Here is a 19,001-nt window from a genome sequence, read left to right as displayed (position 1 = left end):
TTTCCAAATAGGCTTCCCAACAAAAACTACCAACCCTGGGAGGAATTGGTTTGCACCAAACCTCCTTAACCGGGAAAGGGGGGGGTAATAGGATTAGTGGACTGGCTTAAAACTCTAAAGAAGGAAGCACAAGAAAAAGAGCCAGTTGGGGTAGGGGTCCAAATTCTAGAGTTCACCTTTGAAGGGTCTAAGAAGACATTATCAAGAAGATCGAGGAGGCTCAAAATATTGTCGAGGTCTGAGTCCCTCATAGCCCTTCTCAGACCCAAGTTCCACCCAGGCCCAGAACTGGAAGAGAAAGGGGTGATGAAAGAAGAAACTGGCTCATTCTTAAAGTCCGAAAGAGCATATAAGGAAGGAAACTAATCTTTTAAAGGTATAGTTCCCACCCAAATCTATAACCAAAATTTTATGGAGTTACCTGAATTCAAGTCATACCTGATATAAGTGGAGAAAACTGGTAGCAAATCATGAATGGCTTTCCAAGGAGAGGTACTTGTAGTCCTAACTCTGATTCCAACATCCCATCCATTTTGCTCCAGCCCATGTATGCTTACCACTATCCTAGCCCAAAGCTTCTCCTGCTCCAAAGGAAATCTCCACAACCACTTCCCCAAAAGAGCCATATTATTTTTTCTAATGTTCCCAAGCCCCAAACCACCACAGTTTTTACTCCTAGTCACCACCTCCCATCTAACTCTATGATCCCTCTTCTCCTCTCCCGTCTCCCAAAGGAAGTCTCTCATTATCCTCTCCAACCTGCTAGACACCTTCATTGGGACTTTAAATACTGACATGAAGTAGATGGGTAAATTTGCTAGTGTGGCCTTAATCAATGTAGTCCTTCCACCAAGAGAGAGGTAATTCTTTTTCCAGGAGGCAAGTCTCTTTTCAAATCTTTCCACCACCGGGTACCAAAAGCTTTCTTAGGGTTATCGCCTAGTGGCAACCCAAGGTAATTCAAAGGCCATTCCGAAACTTCACACCCAAGCTCTTCTGCACTCTCCCTAATCTCTCCCTCCAAATTCACACCCATTACACAACTTTTCCCAAAGTTCACCTTCAAATTTGGCATTTGATCAAAGAGTTGTATCACCAATTTCATGTTCCTGATAAAACCCACATTACCTCCTTCACAGAACAGAATTGTGTCAGCAGCAAACTATAAATGGGTGAGGGGTGCTTCCTCCCTTCCAACTCTCCGGCCTCTGATAAGACCCCTAGATTCTGCCCTGTGTATCAACTTCCCCAAAACATAAGCAATTAGAATGAACAAGAAGGGAGAAAGGGGGTCTCCTTGTCTTATACCTCTAATGGCTGGAAAGAAATCTACCACTGTCCCGTTCACTAACACTGAATAATGACAGTTCCGAACACAACCCATGATCCATTTACACCATCTAGCCCCAAACCCAAATTTGGTCATAACTTTCCTCAAAAATTCCCAGTCCACCAAGTCATAAGCCTTTTCCAAGTCCAACTTACACACCACCCCCTTCTTTTTATCCTTCTTAAAACTCTCCACACTCTCATTAGCAATGAGGATTTGATCGGTAATCTGTCTTCCACTCACAAAGGCTCCTTGATTTTGTGCAATGATGTCTAGCAATACCTCCTTCAGTCTTAAAGACAACACCTTTGCGATAATCTTATATAGGCTATTAACCAAACTAATTGGTCTGAAATCCTTTGGGTGGGAGGCATCTTTCTTTTTTGGAATCAAAGCTATAAAGGTGGAGCTCACTCCTGGGTTAACAATGCCTCTCCTATGAAACCCCTCAAACACCAGCAGAAGGTCACCTTTCAAAATATCCCAACAATCCTGATAAAAAGCCACTGTGAACCCATCCGGCCCTGGGGCTTTTGTTCTATCCATAGAAAACACAACCTCCTTGATTTCTTCCAACTCAAACCCTCTTTCCAGCCTTGTCCTATTGTCCATCCCTACAACTGGCCAGTCCAACCCTTCTACCCACACCCCACTACTTGTAGGCCTTCTTAGAATGGATTTAAAATGTTCTACACATGCCCCAACAATCTCCTCTTGTTGTGTTAGCTCCACTCCATCCACTACTAATTTGGGGATAAAATTCCTCCTCCTTCCATCTGCCAAAGAATGAAAATACCCGGTGTTCCTATCTCCCTCTTGCAACCATTTACACCTAGACTTTTGCCACTAGCATATTTCCTCCTTATGTAGGCAGTCCTCTAACCGCTTTCTCAAATCTCTTCTAAGTTCATTGCATCCCTCTCCAAATTCTCCCCCTTCCTCTCTAGAGTCCAAGCTTTCAATTTGGTCCATCAAAGCTCTCTTTCTTTCTTCTAACCTCCCAAACTCTAAAAGATTCCACTCCTTAATCTTTGCTTTCAAAAATTGTAATTTCTTATGGAATCTCATCCCCTCCCATTCCACCATTGGGTTACATTCGTACCACCACTCCCTAACTCTCTTGGTGAACCCAGGATGAAGTAGCCACATTTTCAAATCTAAACGGGGCAGGGCCTCCACTCCTTTCCTCCTTGTCAATAACTATGGGCCAATGATCAGAGATCACCCAAGGGAGAGCTCTAGATGCCAAATTCCCCCAATGTTCTTCCCGATCCAAGGAGAACAGGAACCTATCCAACTTGGAACAGATGGGCCTAGATTGAAGATTAGACCAAATAAAAGTCTTATGGGCTAGGGGTATCTACTTGAGCTCAAAGGTATCCACAAACCTGTTAAACTTCCTCATACTAGTTGTCACCCTTTGATTGGTCTTGTTGGTTTCCTCCGAGTATCTGATCACATTGAAGTCTCCACCCACACACCAAGGTCCATCCCACAACCCCCTAACATCAGTAAGTTCCTCCCACAACTCCTGTCTCTCTCTGTAATCATTTGGTCCATATACATTTGTGAGCACCCACACATACCCATCCTCTTGTTGTTTGAACTTCATAGAAATTGAGTATCTTCCAATCAATTCCTCCAAGCCATCATCCACATCCCTCTTCCACATTGTTACTATCCCTCCTGATGCACCCCACGAGGGAGCAGCCACCCAACTAATCCCTCTAGCTTTCCATACGCTTCTTGCCCATCTATTATTAAACTCCATTCTCTTGGACTCCTACAGTAGTACAATGTCTGGGTCATACCTTTTTATTGCCTCCTTTATTAACGCTCTTTTCCTCGCACTTCCTATTCCCCTCACATTCCAGCTAAGTATCTTCATTCTCACTTCTTTCTTAAGTCCCTTCTTCACCTAACCCCTACCTTCCCCCTTTCCTTCTATCCCCTATTACCCCAAACTTCTTGTCACCCTCCACATCTCTTTTCAATCTCTCAACTTCACTCAATTTTTTCTTCTTTGTTCTAATCTCCTTCTGCCTCTGCACCAGGCCTTCTTTCAGCACATTCAAGTCTTCCAATCTACACCCCAGTTTCCCCACAAAATCTGCTAACATGTCCTCTTTATTAGGATTCTCCTCCACTTTCCTTTCTGCAAAATCCCCTCCACTTCTCCCCTCCTCTCCACCTGATTCTTCCCCTCTTCTCTCCTCTAAAGTCCATGTCCATCTCATCTCTTGTTCTACTTAAAAACCTTTTCAATAATTTCCAAAATTCTCTCATTCCTATACCTTCCTTCCAGCATCTCCCCTCAGTCCTCCCCTCTTCTCTCCCCACCCTTTAAGAGCCCACCACCTAGACTAGAAGCACATACACAGGCTATTGAGCTTGGGATAGGAACGGAATCTGGAACATAGGACACAGAAAACACATTAGTAGCACAAACTGAATTCAACTGGTTACCTAGGTTTGACTGAGATGATGAGTGGGGACACGGGATGTTGTCACTGCCCACCCTAACTTGTTCAAAGGGTTGGTCAAAGTCTGTCTCCCTGGGTTGGTTGGTAGACCTTTCTGTCCTTTGGACATTCTAGCGATCTGTCCTCTCTACCCATTGTCTGTCCCTTATTGTCATGTTTCCACTCTGCCTTAGGTTTTCCAGATTTACCCCTATTGTTGCACCTTGCGCAATCAAAAGCCTTGGGGTGCACCAATCTGACTAATGTCTTCATTCCCCTTACCAGAGTCCACTCTTCCTCCACCAACTGTCGTATTCCTCTGGCCAGCTGGATTCGATCTCCAATCCTCTTCTACGTCCTCCTGAGATAAGCTTGTCATGTTCAAACCGCCCCAGGCAACTATTTCGCACTCCCCATAATCCTTCACACTTCCGATGCTGCTGTCCTCATCCCCACTTTCCTCCATCTCTTCGTTGTCTGCTCCACAATGTACCCAGCCTTCGTCCCAATACTCTCTTTCATCATTTCTCTCCCTTGTATACCTGGGGTTTGGTTTCTCTGAGGGGCGCCACACAGAACAGGGCGCATCATGAGTCCGGCGAGGTACCCACCGCAGTTCACTAGCCACTTTCCGCCCCTGCGATTTTCTCCTCTCTACAGGCCCCAATTTAGATGATGATAGACCGTTGACATCGTCTACCATCGCCCCACAAGCTGGCCCCCTATCCCAACCCACGTGAGGCCTTAAGTTATCACGTGGGTCGCTGGCTCATCCCCCCGGTTAACTATTCAGACCGCCCCTTCCCTTTCCCACGTGATGCATTAAATTATCACGTGGGCCACTTTTAATACCCCCGGTTTGGCCGCCAGCCCACCCATGACTCCGACCGGCTCAGATTGAATCGGGCCGGTTAACTTCTTCGCCACATCAGCATATGATGGGCCGACCACCTTAAATTTCATTTTAAACATTTTTTAATTATGGCCTTTTTTTATGTGGCCGCCCAAAACCCCTTCCAGATCTGACTCTTCCCCTTCCTTAAAGTGTCCCCCCTTCTCTTCCCCGTCCCTCCCACTAAGGCTTTGCCACGTAAGCAGACTTCATCCACGTCACCGTCTTCTTCCTCCTTCGAGCATTCTCTCCACAGCGACGCTTCCACTTCCGTCAAGACCCAGATCTTCCTCCAGAGGCCCTCCGAGAAACAAGTGACCACCCGTGGAACCTCCCCCGGCTTCAGCCCTCGGATTCTCGCCTTGATTGCCGTCAGGTCCCTGAGAGTACAGTCCACCATTGCACCACCCATCGTGTGGATTAATTTTTCAACGAAAGATTTGTTTCAGAGGTTGAATGGCACCCCAAGGAGCTTGATTCCAAAACACGCAACAGTAATGTCTCGCTTATTACAAGACATACACCATTCTTCAACAACTATCAGACCTTCCTTCGTTTCAACGGCAAAAAGTTCTATCTTCACCCCCCCTGTGTCGAGAATGGCTCTGTTTTCGCAAAAGGTAACACAAGAATGGGGTCTCTGATGTTAAATTTATTCCTTATCTCTTCTGCAACTAGCTGCCAATCTGCGATCTTCCTTCCAGCTATCAACACGAATTTTTTCCTCCAATCCTGCCTGTCCACTACGAACTCCATTTTTCTCGATTTAACAGAGAACGCAACCTATTCCTCCACTACTTTCTGGGTTTTCTGCTCTCCCTTTGCACTCTGAACGTTCTCTCCCACCCCCACCTCTGTTTTCTCAGTTGAGGTTTTTTGCTGAACCTTCTCTTTCTTCTCCATCACTACCAGATAATCCTGCAACTTGTCTGCATAACCCTTCCACCCTGTCTTCCTATTTCCTTCCGGAATACACATGTATTTCCTGTTACTTTTCCCAAAGCTCTCTGTAACTACTACAAACCACCCCTTTCTATTGTTTCTCAGCTCCGCTACATAGTTCTTCCTTCCCCTATTCAACTGCCCTTTCCATCCGACTTGTTTCATGCTATACGTAACTGCATCCACGAAACCTTTCAGCCAAAACACTGCGTCCCTGCAAAGAAAAACGGTGGTCTTCTTCTCTTCTCTGATCTTCAAGCACTCTTGTCCCTTGTTTATGCAAGCTTCAAACACGTATTTTTTGGCTTCAACCTCCAGCCTTCTTCTCCATGTAGTCGCCAACCTGAACTCCATTTCCTCCAGCCTTCAAATACGTATTACTGCTTGAGGAAAGAAGCTCACTCTCATTAAAGTGCATCGTCTAATTGCTGGTTCACTTAATTTCTATGTTCACGAAAATTGGAGTACATCAGAATTCTTGGAGATCAAATGTTTTGTGGAATTTGAAAAAGAATGAAGAGAAATCCCATCTTGTTCATTTGTCAAAAGCATGCAAGACTAGGGATCAGATATGATTGAATCTAAGAATAGGTCAGAAAAATCTGGTCTCCGTAGAATATCAGTGAAAAAAAAAATATGTATCATCGGCACTTGCGATTGTTCTTCCCTCATATCAGGTACAATCTCTACAGTGGTAATTGTATAAAATTTGGGAGCATGCCTGGTTGGGGACTCCGCAGCTAAAGAACCAATTTCCTTCCTTATATGCGTTAACAAGTTTCGAAAATGAGCCAATCTCCTAGTTTCTTGTCCCGTCAACTTCAAGTAACGGTGTCAGTTGGGATTTGAGCTTCTGGAGGGGTATAAGAGCTTTTGAACTTCAGAATGTGGTTAATCTGCTTTAAATTTTGGAGTTTTCCTTGAACCATCTAAGCCTGATAGTCAAATTGGACTTGTACCCCTTCTGGTTCTTTCTCTTGTGCCTCCTTTTTCAAAGCCTTGTTACAACCCTCCATTACCTCTTTGCCTTCTTTTCTAGCGAAAGAGGTGTGGTGCAAGCCTATTCCTCCAAGTGTTGCAGCTTTTTGTTGGGAAGTTGTACATGGAAAGATTAACACCCGTGATCTTTTTCAAAGAAAGGGACCAAATTGGCGTTTATCCCCTCATGGGTGTGTTTTATGCAAAGTTTTTTTTTTTTTTTTTTTTATAGGAAATGATAACTTTCATTAGATAAAACCATAAGAAACAACTGTCACCTTCCAAAGTAAAAGGTGACCCCTGAATAACAAAAATCTTACAACACTGCACAAAACAAAAACTCCCGATTCACCCCCTGTTTTGCTAGGTAGTCAGCTAAAGCATTTGCTGACCTCCAGGACCAATACATACTTTGGAACTGGAAGGGAGTGGTGAGACCATTTTTTTAAATGGAAAGAGGATTTTTTTTATTGGAAACGGTAACTTCATTAATACAACTTAAGAGGGTTCATCAAACTTAAGTTTAATGGTAGCAACTTGGGAAACCCAGGACCATCAGGAATCGGAGGTGTCTTTAGAGATGAGGAGTGTAAAATCACTACTTTATACTCGGGACCAGATGGGGAAAGAGGTTCTCTTAGAGCAGAAGTGATGGCAGTGTTGGAAGGCATACAAAGAGCGAGGTCAATGAACCTTGGTAAACTAATCATTGAGGGAGATTCAAAACTGATTGTTAGAGTAGGGGTATTTCTGTCTTTATACCTAGATTAATGTTGCTGATTTGTAATGTTGTGTTATAACCAGTTCTCCTTACTTAAATAAGGGCACGTATGTCTTTTCAATTATTTTTAATAATAAAAGTACTGTCTGGCCGACTGGGAGTGTGATTCTTGTGACTTCCAGTTCGAACCAGATTTTCTCCTTTCTCTCTTTCTCTCTTTCTTCCAACTTTCTACCTCTTTCTACATAATCGATCTCAGACAAATAGAACTCCAAGGCAGGCCGAATCATAACATGGTATCAGAGCTACTTGAATCTGCCTAGATTTCTATTCTTTGCGCACCCTATCTAGGGCTTCTCTTGATTTTTCTGCATTCGACTGGAGATAAGGGAAAGGGCTGAAAAGGAGTGATCGCCCTCTTCCCTTGGAGGTTTCTATGCCTCCAGTCAGGTCTTGTGTGGTCGGTTGCTGTGGTTTCTAAGATTGCCCTCCCCTAATCGATGAAGAATAGAGGGCCAATCTGTGTGGTGCAGTGGCTATCTTGTGTGGACTGATTTCTTGCTTGTGTGGTTGTTCCTTCAGTGAAAAGGTAAGAGATTTCTGTGCATGATATCTGCTATTGATCAAATAGGAAGTGTGTTTGAGACCATATGCTAGGGTTTCAGACAGTAGTGTGCTAGGGTTTATGCTGGTTTTTGTGTATTTCGAAGGAAGAGTGTGATCATATAGTGGTGAGATTTCAGGTAGCCGTAGGAGTAGGGTTTGTAGTGTAAAGAGCACACTTTTCAGCAACAACGAGTGTTGAAATCAGTGTGATGAGTGTGATCTAGTTGTGTACAGTGTGCAGAATTCAGTGGTAATAGAATTCAGCAAGTATGCAGAACCGGTGATAACAGAATGGGAGATAACAGTGATTGTAAACCTAATGTGATGGTGCCTACAGACTACCTAAATGTTCAAATGACCTCCATTAAACTAAATGGAGAGAATTATGTGCCTTGGGCTAAATCCGTCGAAGTCTTTCTGAAGACAAAGAAGAAGGTAAAACACATAAGAGAGGAGAAACCCTCCACTGCCTCTCACGAGTATGAAGACTGGGAGCAAGAGGATGCTCAGATCATCACATGGTTGTGGAATAGTATGGAACCCAGGATTAGTGTAAACTTCATGTTTCTTGACACTGCCAAAGATGTGTGGGACCATGCGAAGAAATTGTATTCGGGTCAGGACAATACAACCAGAGTGTATCAGCTGTATCAAGAGTACTTTAATCTGCAACAGGGCAATCAGAGTCTTGAAGAGTACTATGCCAGTATGAGAAACATACGTAATGAGTTGAATGTCTATTACCCTCTCACTTCTGATGTCAAGATTCAGCAACAATTGAGAGAACAACTTGATGTGATTAGATTTTTTGTGGGAATGAAGTCTGAATATGAACCAGTACGAGTTCAGATATTAGGAGGATCAACTCTCCCCTCCTTAGAAGAGGTACTTGCTCGACTCCGGAGGATTTCTATCGGATCTACTGAGAACTCTACTATCTCAGATGGATCTGCCTTTGATGTATCAAGAGGCCGTGGTGCTAGAGGTGGAGCTCGGGGAGCTCAGTCTGGCCGTGGTGGTAGTAGTGGTTCTGTGTATGGCCGAAGTGGCAATGGTGGGCTTACATATAATTGGGGTGGTGGTCGTACTGGGGGCAGAGATTCAAGGGGATCCCGTGGTAGAGGACGTGGCTCAAGCCCGAGGAAGTGCACTCATTGCGGTATGGATGGACATACCATTAACTATTGTTATGATCTACATGGTCCACCCTCAACCTGGGCCAATCATGCCACGACCAGTGACTCCAGTTCCAGCTTTAGACGAGAATCATTCATCTGATCAGATATCTCCTACATCAACAGATGGTCCTGTGAAGGAGATGGTGAGTGTTCCCCGTGATGAATATGAGAGGTTTATCCAATCACAACACAACACGGCGACTTTCACTCACTCAGGTATGGCTTGTCTGGCATCCACACCCAATCCCTGGATCATTGACTCTGGAGCCTCCGATCACATGACTGAAACTCCAGGTGTGTTTTCTTCCTTATCTCATTGATCAACATCACAATCTATCACCCTTGCTAATGGTTCCACATCCTTAATTTGTGGTGTTGGTAATGTTGACCTAGACCCTGTATCCCTCTCCTCAGTTTTGTATGTTCCTAAATTGCCTTTTAATCTTATGTCTGTTAATAAGCTGACCAAATCATTTAACTGCTCCATTATTTTTTATCCTTCTATGTGTGTTTTTTAAGATCTCAAGACGGGGATGAAGATTGGTGAAAGGCATGAAACTGGTGGACTGTATTATCTTGACGGTGGTGGCAGAACTTCAACAGCTTTCCAGTCATCCATTTCTCCTCTATAGTGGCACTACTGATTTGGTCATCCGTCGCTAAAAGTTTTAAAGTCTTTGGTTCTGTCTTTGAGTTAGCTTTCTGTTTTGGATTGTGAGTCGTGTCAATTTGGGAAACACCATCGTATTCCCTTTAATTCTAGGGTTGATAACCGTTTGTCGAGTCCTATTTCTTTAATTCATTCAGATGTTTGGAGTCCTTATAAAATGGTCATATAATGGATACAGATATTTTGTCATTTTTGTAGATGATTTTTCAAGGATGCCGTGGCTCTATCTAATGAAAGAAATAAGTGAATTGTTTACCATTTTTCATAAATTTTATGCTGAGATTTGTAATCAATTTGGTACCCGCATCAAAGTTTTCCGTTCTAATAATGGCCGTAAATATTTATTCTCATCATTTCAAGAATACCTGGACCAACACGGCATTATACATCAGACCTCATGTACCTGCACCCCACAACAAAACGGGGTGGCTGAGAGAAAGAATCGCCATCTCCTGGAAACAACCCAATCCCTAATGCATCACATGCATGTTCCCAAACCCTTTTGGAGTGATGCAGTGTTTACCTCTTGCTTTCTGATTAATCGGATGCCCATGTTCACCCTTGATGGTCATTCTCCGTTTACGGTATTGTGATGTGGACGTCGGCAGCAGCAGCAGTAATTTAGTGTTCTCAGCAGCAGCAATTTAGTGTTCTCATCCCATCTTATCTATTCAGTGTTCTTGCCTTATTTGCTTTCAGTAGTAGGGATTAGTAGGAGCCTTATCTATTCAATGTTCTTATCTTATCAGTTCAGTAGTATGGATTTGTAGGGAGTCTTATCTTATCTTATCAATTCAGTATGATAGATTAAGGGAGTCTTATCTTATCTTATCTTATCGGTTCAGTAGGATAGATTAAGGGAGTCTTATCTTATCTTATCTTATCAGTTCAGTATGATAGATTAGTAGGGAGTCTTCCTAAAAGTAGGACTCTTATCTCTTGTAATCTCCTATTTAAAGAGCTGAGAATATTGAATAAGATCATCGAAAATTTCAGTCAAGAAAGAGAGCAAAGAGAGTTAGGTGATCTCTTGGACAAATCACCATTAGGGCGCCAAGATAGGTTCCTCAAGAAAAGGGAGGAGCAAGGGAAAACAGGAGGTTTTCCCCGTAGACCAACCCATGACAGGATCCTATTCTGTGGGCCCATAACATATTGTTTCCCGCTTTGTCTCCGTTTCCTCTTATGCCTAGGGTATTTGGGTGTGTCTGCTTCGTCCATAATCTGGGTCTCGGGAATGATAAGTTCGATGCCCGTTCTCTTTAGTGCATCTTTCTTGGCTATTCTCGGACCAAAAAAGGGTATAGTGTTACCATCCTAGTTCTCGACGGTCCTTTGTGTGTGTTGATTCACCTTCTTTGAGTCTACTCCGTTCTTTTTGGGGTCCGGTGATGCTTCTTCCTCCTCATCACCTCCTCCTCTTCCACTTCCCGTTGCCGACTCTCTTCCCCTTGTTCCAGCCGTGACCAAACCCTTGCCTCCGGTGCCACCACCTGTTGAATGCCCACCTATCCGTCATGTGTATACACATCGCCCACACGTACCAGCTACTACTCCTCTGGCTACATATCCATCAACAGATCCGACACCAGACCCGCACTCAGCATCTGAGCTTGATCTCCCCATTGCCTTGCATAAAGGTAAACGCACTTGCACCCTTCATCCTATTTCTAATTATGTTTCACTTACCTTTCCACCTCCCATCGCCAGTTTGTCACCTTGTTATCATCAGTTGTTATCCCTAAGGATGTCCAAGAAGCCCTTGCCTCTCCAGGGTGGTGCCGAGCGATGGAAGAAGAACTCTCTGCCCTTCATCATAATCATACTTGGGACATCACTGCTCTTCCTCCTAGGAAGCAGGCTGTTGGTCGTAAATGGGTTTATATGGTTAAGTATTTGCCTGATGGTTGTATTGAACACCTGAAAGCGCGATTGGTTGCAAAAGGGTACTCCCAGACCTATGGTATTGACTACACAGAGACCTTCTCACAAGTTGCTAAGATAGGGTTAGTTCGTGTTGTGATCTCTCTTGCAGCCATGTATGATTGGCCGCTATATCAGCTTGATATCAAGAATGCCTTTTTGCATGGTGACTTACCCGAAGAGGTCTACATGGAGCAACCTCCAGGGTTTGTTGCTCAGGGGGAGGATGGTAAGGTGTGCAGACTAAGGAAGGCTATATATGGACTTAAACAGTCTCCTCGAGCATGGTTTGGTAGGTTCAGTGAGGTAGTAAAGAAGTTTGGTATGAAACAGTGCAAAGTTGGTCATTCTGTATTTAGTCATGACTCTCTAAGAGGAAAAATATTGTTGGTAGTGTATGTAGATGATATTGTTATTACTGGGAATGATAACATAGGTATTGATAGGCTGAAGACTTATCTACAGGATCATTTTCAGACAAAGGATCTTGGTAAACTGAAATATTTCTTGGGGATAGAGGTAGCAAGATCCAAGTATAGTATTAATCTGTGCCAGAGGAAATATGTGCTTGATTTGCTGGAAGAAACAGGCTTGTTGGGTGCTAAACCAATTGAAACACCTATGGACACAAATACCAGGCTAAGCAGTGATATGGGTGAAGTGTTTGAAGACCCTGGCAGATACCGACGTCTTGTGGATAAACTGAATTACCTAACCATTACTAGATCAGACATCTCATTTGCGGTTAGTGTGGTAAGCCAATTCATGCAAAAACCTCTAATTCCTCATTGGAATGCAATTCTGAGAATTGTGAGGTATTTAAAAGGGGCTCCGGGTCGCGGTTTGATATACAAGAGTGGTGAAAAACTCGAAATAGAATGGTATTCTGATGCTGACTGGGCCAGTTCTATGTCTGATAGGCGGTCTACCACAGGCTATTGCACTTTCCTGGGAGGTAACCTGGTGACATGGAAAAGTAAGAAGTAGACGGTTGTGGCAAAAAGTAGTGCAGAAGCAAAATATAGGGCTATGGCGCACACCACTTGTGAATTAGTGTGGCTAAGGAACCTTCTACAGGAAGTAGGGTACAACATCAACACTCCAATGAAGCTTTATTGTGACAATCAGGCTACAGTTCATATTTCCTATAATCCTGTGTTTCATGAAAGAACCAAGCACATTGAAGACTGCCACTTTGTGAGGGAAAAGGTGCTGAATGGAGAGTTAGACACTACATATGTTAATACAGGAAACTAGTGGGCTGACTTATTTACAAAAGGCTTGAGTCGGGGAAGAGTGGACTACATATGTAACAAGCTAGGAGTATATCATATACTCCCAGCTTGAGGGGGAGTGTTAGCGTAGGGGTATTTCTGTCTTTAAACCTAGCTTAATGTTGCTGATTTGTAATGTTGTGTTATAACCAGTGCTCCTTACTTAAATAAGGGCACATATGTCTTTTCAATTATTTTTAATAATAAAAGTACTGTCTGGCCGACTGGGAGTGTGATTCTTGTGACTTCCAGTTCGAACCAGATTTTCTCATTTCTCTCTTTCTCTCTTTCTTCCACCTTTCTAGCTCTTTCTACATAACTGATCTCAGACAAATAGAACTCCAAGGCAGGCCGAATCATAACACCGATGATCAACTGGATACAAAATGAGGAGATGAAGATGTGGATATTTAGCAATGAAAGGAAGAAAATCAGGAATCTATCAAAAAAAAAAGGAAGAAAATCAGGTGGCTAACTAGAGCCATGGAAGTAATTTACAGTTGGGTTAAGCGCAGTGCTAACTCTGTAGCTGATGCTTTAGCTAAAGCGCTAAACAAGGGGTAGGGAGATAATCTTTGTTGTGGGCATAGCTGTAAGGGTGAGAATGTATCATGGGGAGAGATAAGAGATTTTATCTCTCATTGTCTTGTTCTGTACCTATACTCACTTTACTCCTAAATATTTCTTATTATTAATAAGATTTTCCAGTTATTGATAAAAAAAATTATTTCTTAATACAACAGGTCTGGAAGCTTAAGTGCAATGGCAGATTTTTTCCATTTTCCCTTTTCATAGATAGTTAACCCAGGTTTTGCAGAACACAGTTGATGTTTCTTATCTCTGGGGTTTTCAAACCCCCCTAAAGTGAAAGCAATCCTTTGTTTTCCCCTCTTGGACAAAAATTCTGACCATTGATCATATTATTCATAAAGGTATCCCATTTCAATGGTTACATTATGTCTAAGGATCAGTTGAAGCCAGTGGACAACCTACTTTTGAAGGTCAACTCTTTGCCTTACAGAGAATTGCCATTTGTTGGGGTTGTCAAAAGACAGAAAAAGGAGAATTTTTTATGGGTATTCCTGCCCTTTGGCTAGGAATATTCTCTTGATTTATCTCTCATTTTGAAGAAGCTTTTTGGGTGTAATAGTTAAAAGCAACTAAGAACACAAAATCAATATGCACTGGGGTTAGAATAAATTTAGTGTAAACAGTTGAAATCTTAAAGTGGACTTCAGAGGGAAGAGGAAAAATATGTAAAGGTTGCAAACAACTTACCATTTCATGGCATTTTACTACAGCTTGATTGATTTCTTCAAAACTTTCTGTTGGCATTCCAGTCAAACGTGCCAATTCACTTTCATTTGGGCTTAGTACATCAACAAGGCTTAGCAGTTCTGCTGGAATGGGTCCCTCCATTCCCCCTGCATCCAGAATAACTGGAACACCTGCACTCCATGCAGCCTGAAGATATTTCAAGTTTCAAGTTTCAAGAAGGTATCACATTTTTACATGAAACCATTACAAGCAGTTGTATCATATATATATATATATATATATATATATATATATATATATAGGAGAAATAAGAAATAAAATCTTTTGAAAACTTAATAAGCAACAAATGCTATATAAGAACTTAATAGGGTCAAATAGAGTCCAAGAGGTTTCGGCATTTCGCACGTGGAACCAATGTTAGTTTAGGAATTTCCTAAAAATACAGATTTTTTTGGTTATTTTTTATATTTGGACATCAGGTCTACTAAGGTTTCTAAAAGTCCAATAGGTGTTTTACACGTGTCTTTTGATTTTTACAGGTTTATTTGAGGAGTTTATATAGGGTTCTGTGAATAGTGATTTTGGAATAGAATTTTATTTTCTTCTAAAAATGAAACTTGTTCCACCCAAAGTCCCTGGCAGGCCTATTATCTATTGATTTACTTAGTTTTTTCTCTTCTTATTGCTTGATTGATTGTGGCTGCTACTACTACTTTGTCTTTGGATCTTTTGCAGCTTTCCTTATATTAGGAGAAGACGATAAGATGGTGGTTGTTGCTCTTCTGGTAGATGAGGAAGCCACATTCAGCCATTCCTTGTGATGCCATTGGTGCTAAAATCTCTGCACTCCTCCCTAGTCTTCAGCCAATAAACTACCCTCACCATTATCAATTTAATTAAAGCTTCTTGAGTCATGTTTTTCTTGTCGAACACTCTCACATTGTGTTCTTCCTAAACAAACCATAAAATTTCTGCTCTAGCACACCTCCCCATGATCTCCCATTTAGAGTTTTAGTACAAGAAGAGAAGAAAGCATGTCTAAGTAGGGGCATTGATGTTGTAGTACTTTTTCTTATATATCCCACAACAAACCATAAAAGGAATCGCACTTGAAACAATCTTTGCTTGAAATCCACCATGCATATAGCTATAATGAGAAATTTTCATAAGAATGACAAGGATTCTATTGATTCTTGGCAAAGAAAAATGTCCAAGTATACAATCCATCTTACAATGGATAAAAAGATAGCAGAAAATTGTCCTTCCCATGCATAATGCATTTGTGTTCTATTCTGAATCCCCTCTAAAAGTGAATAATGGTAAAAATGCTACCAAGCCACCAGCCAACTAAAATTTGACATTAGGAGAGACTATGGAATTGTAGGACTTCATAACAGTGTTTTCAGAGGCATTTGAAGGTTATGCATCAAAGAACACCTCAGAGTGATACATCCACAAAACATACCAATGTGCACAGTTGTCATTTGAAGCATATGCTTCATAGGTTTAAGTGTATGAGAAGCATAGATGCTTGTGCCTCAAATACGCTTCAAGTCTTCAACCTTTAAGTAACATCACATTTTGTGAAAAAGAAATAAAGAAATAAAACAAAAAATTTACTTACCATGTTCACCTGAGGGTGAATTTGTGTCATTTCCTCTTCAAATTGGAAACAAAAGAAAAGCCCCATCATATTTCATACATGTGGGTCCATCTATGACCTTTGTCATATGAAGTTGCAAAATTACTCATTTGTCTATTATGTTATCAAAATTTCACTTTTTTATGCCAATCAAATTAATTGTGGATTTCAAGAGTAAACAATGAGTATTAGTTAAAATTACAAAAAAAAAATACATGCATATCTATTTTATTCAGAACAAAGAAATTAAAATATTCTTATACAGTTTAAGTAGTGATGGAGTTAATAAAATTTTCATGAAAGTATAAAACCATATTAATAAAAAATATAGAAGTTATATTAGTCTATTTAGTACAATTATACAACAAACAAACTAAGGTTGTTTTTATTTATCAATATTCTTTATTTATTTACTAAAAAAGACATGCTCGTTAGGCTTTTGTCTCCATCTCAGGCAAGTGGAGTGACTTGTCACACCTAAACATCTGAAAATACATTTTCACACAGAAACAATCACTGGAACACTACCTCCAACAAAAGAATGCATATGCTTCTTTTTTTTTTTTTTTTTTGATCAATAACTGTGGATTGAATTAATATTAAAAATATGAAAAAATTACAGGGCAAGGGGGCTAAACAATCTTAGCTCCCAAGAACAACTATTAAGAATCAAAAGAACAAAAATTACAAGACAGCCCAAAAAATAGAATGTCTGTTCACCCCTTGTCTAGCTAGACCATCTGCGAAAGAGTTCGCACTTCTTGTCTAGCTAGACCATATGCTTCCTTTGAGCACATGAAGAGAATGATAAGCCTTCCACCGCTCCATCAAGCAGTGGCTTTCTGAAGGCGAATTGTTAAATTACTTCTCACCCCATACTTTTTAACCTTTCTGTCACTATATCCTTGGGGCCAAGGTTAAAAAATAGGTTGGGGGTCGGTCTTATTTCTTAAGCCTGCCTACCCCCTGTAACTGATCAAAACTCCAAAGCCCTTTTATTTCAGGTATTGGGGACCTGCCGATGCAATATGATATGGGACATATCATATCAAATTTTGAACCTTGCTTAGAGCTAAGATGATAAAGTCTACAAGGGTCACATAGGTAATTACTAGGCCTACATAATTCATCCTCATCCTCTATATAATCCACATTTTTCTGTAAATATGGTATTCTCCATTGGAAGTCCCCAGAACAACAATGAGAAGTCCTTAGATGATCCTCTAGACTACATCTCATTTAACAAGATACCCTAACCTTCTCCTATGACAAGCTATTAAAACTATGAGATATGGAGTTTATGGACACTTCAGAGTGTGCATCAATACCCATATTGAGCACTTGTGGAGACTAACAGAACACTTATGAGAACTCTCCTCTTTGTTGAATCTGCAATATGAAACTAAAGAATCCGATTCCTTAAGTTGAAATCTTGGGCCAAAATTGGAATTTGATTCCGTCATTTAGTATAATGAATCAGACCGAATCAGATATACCTAGATCAAATGTGATTATTCCAATTCAAATTGAACCTTATTTATATTCCTGTCCACTTATTAATTCTCGAAATTGACTGCTCAATGCAGAATGCAGATGATAGAGAAAAAATTACGATATGCTTATGCTAATAATCAACAAAAACGAGTGTCCTCTTCCATTTCTGAAAGAACGCTTCATTTCCATCTCTTCCAAATGAAATTCACACTCTTGCGCTCAGAAAGTAAACAATATAAACTGTATAGCAAAGACAAAAAAAAAGGAAAGAAAACGCAGCTTCTGACCTTGGCAACTTGAATATTTACAGAATCTGGAATCTCCCTCTGAAGTAACACAATCCCGGCCTTCCTCACCAGCTCCAAGTCCTCATCAGAAAGCTTCTCGGGCCAACAAGACATGTTGGCGCCCCCAACAATGATAATGGAATTCTGCCCATCAGACTGGAGCATCACCACAGCATGCCCAGTTGGAACAGCAGACACGGTGTTGAGATGATCAAGGAGAACACCACGACCCTCTAAAGCCTCAGTGATCAACTTCCCATGAGCATCCTCGCCAACCTGGCCGACGAAGTAAGTTGGGTAAGCGAGCTTTCCGCCACAAGCAGCCTGGTTGGCACCTTTGCCTCCTGCAAGGGTCTGGCCGGTCTTGGCAGAGATGGTCTCCCCTTCTTGAGGGAGTCTATCGATCTCAACATAGATGTCTGCATTTGCAGAACCCACGACCACCAATGGTGGTTGGCTTTGATGGATTGGCGTTGGGGCCTTGGAGGGATCTACAGCAAAGGAGAGAAGGGAGTTCCTTCTTGAAGATGCATTGTTCTTGCTGGTGGTGGTGTTGTTGTTGAGGCTAACTTGAACAGGAATTGTACTGAGGGTTCTGCTGGGTTGTTTCGTAATGGCCTTGGTGTTGGTAGGATTCCAGTGGTTTGACGGAGGAAGCGTTAAGCCCTTCATCTCTCTCTCTCTCTCAGAGAATTCCCGATGTTTTTTCGGGTCTATTTGGCTGCAGCTCACTGTGTGTGGGTGTGGCACAGTGGCAGAGTATCGTTTTCGGGTCGGGTCGGGTAACTGAGGTAACGTGTTGGAACTTGGGATGAATTGGGATTAAAGGAATTGATTTGGGCACATTCGTTTTTGATAAACTGGAAGCATCTCTCCAACGGAAAGAGTGAGAGACAAAGAACACATTTATCAAAATGGATGTGCGCAACTGGATGGGGGACGATGAGTGATAAGGACGACGACGTGGAAGTGACTGGCCGAAATAATCAAATGTAGAGAAGAAAACCGATGCTCTGATCAATTGGGAGGACGAAGAACATATTGTTCGAGCCAACGAATTACCGTTCAACGAGAATCTTGAAAGGGAATTCTACAATAGATAGACCCTATGATTTGAATTTTAAGTACAATGTTTGGGCACGGCAGTGTTATGGTGAGAGTGTGCTCGTTATCAAGGCGATGCGGGTGCCTCAAAGCGCTTATGAGTGATGATGAAGTACCAGGTTATTAATCCCTCGAATATTAGACCTCATGAAGGAATATTTGGCCCGACCTCATTGTTACGTGACATGTGGCAGAAACAACAGCTTAGTAAAAGGGGCCG

At 41.8% G+C, this 19,001-nt stretch overlaps 1 protein-coding gene across 1 annotated transcript in view; it reads right to left on the bottom strand.

Moving 5' to 3' along the window:
- The window catches only part of LOC148867011 (pfkB-like carbohydrate kinase family protein), a 37,357-nt gene extending 18,665 nt beyond the window's left edge, over positions 1-18,692 (bottom strand). Inside the window, exons 1-2 of the mRNA XM_088977048.1 lie at positions 17,678-18,692; positions 14,255-14,440 (exon numbers count right to left, since the gene is read on the bottom strand). Coding sequence (XP_088833174.1) covers positions 14,255-14,440; positions 17,678-18,349 — 858 coding nt within the window. The 5' untranslated portion in view covers positions 18,350-18,692. The remainder of the gene's footprint in view (positions 1-14,254; positions 14,441-17,677) is intronic.
- Positions 18,693-19,001: the final 309 nt, after the last annotated feature.

The sequence above is a fragment of the Nelumbo lutea genome, chromosome 3, assembly GCF_056320005.1.
Source record: "Nelumbo lutea isolate HS-2025 chromosome 3, American lotus-T2T, whole genome shotgun sequence".
In the NCBI taxonomy this organism is placed as follows: Eukaryota; Viridiplantae; Streptophyta; class Magnoliopsida; order Proteales; family Nelumbonaceae; genus Nelumbo; species Nelumbo lutea.
This window is presented reverse-complemented; position numbering and strand designations above follow the sequence as displayed.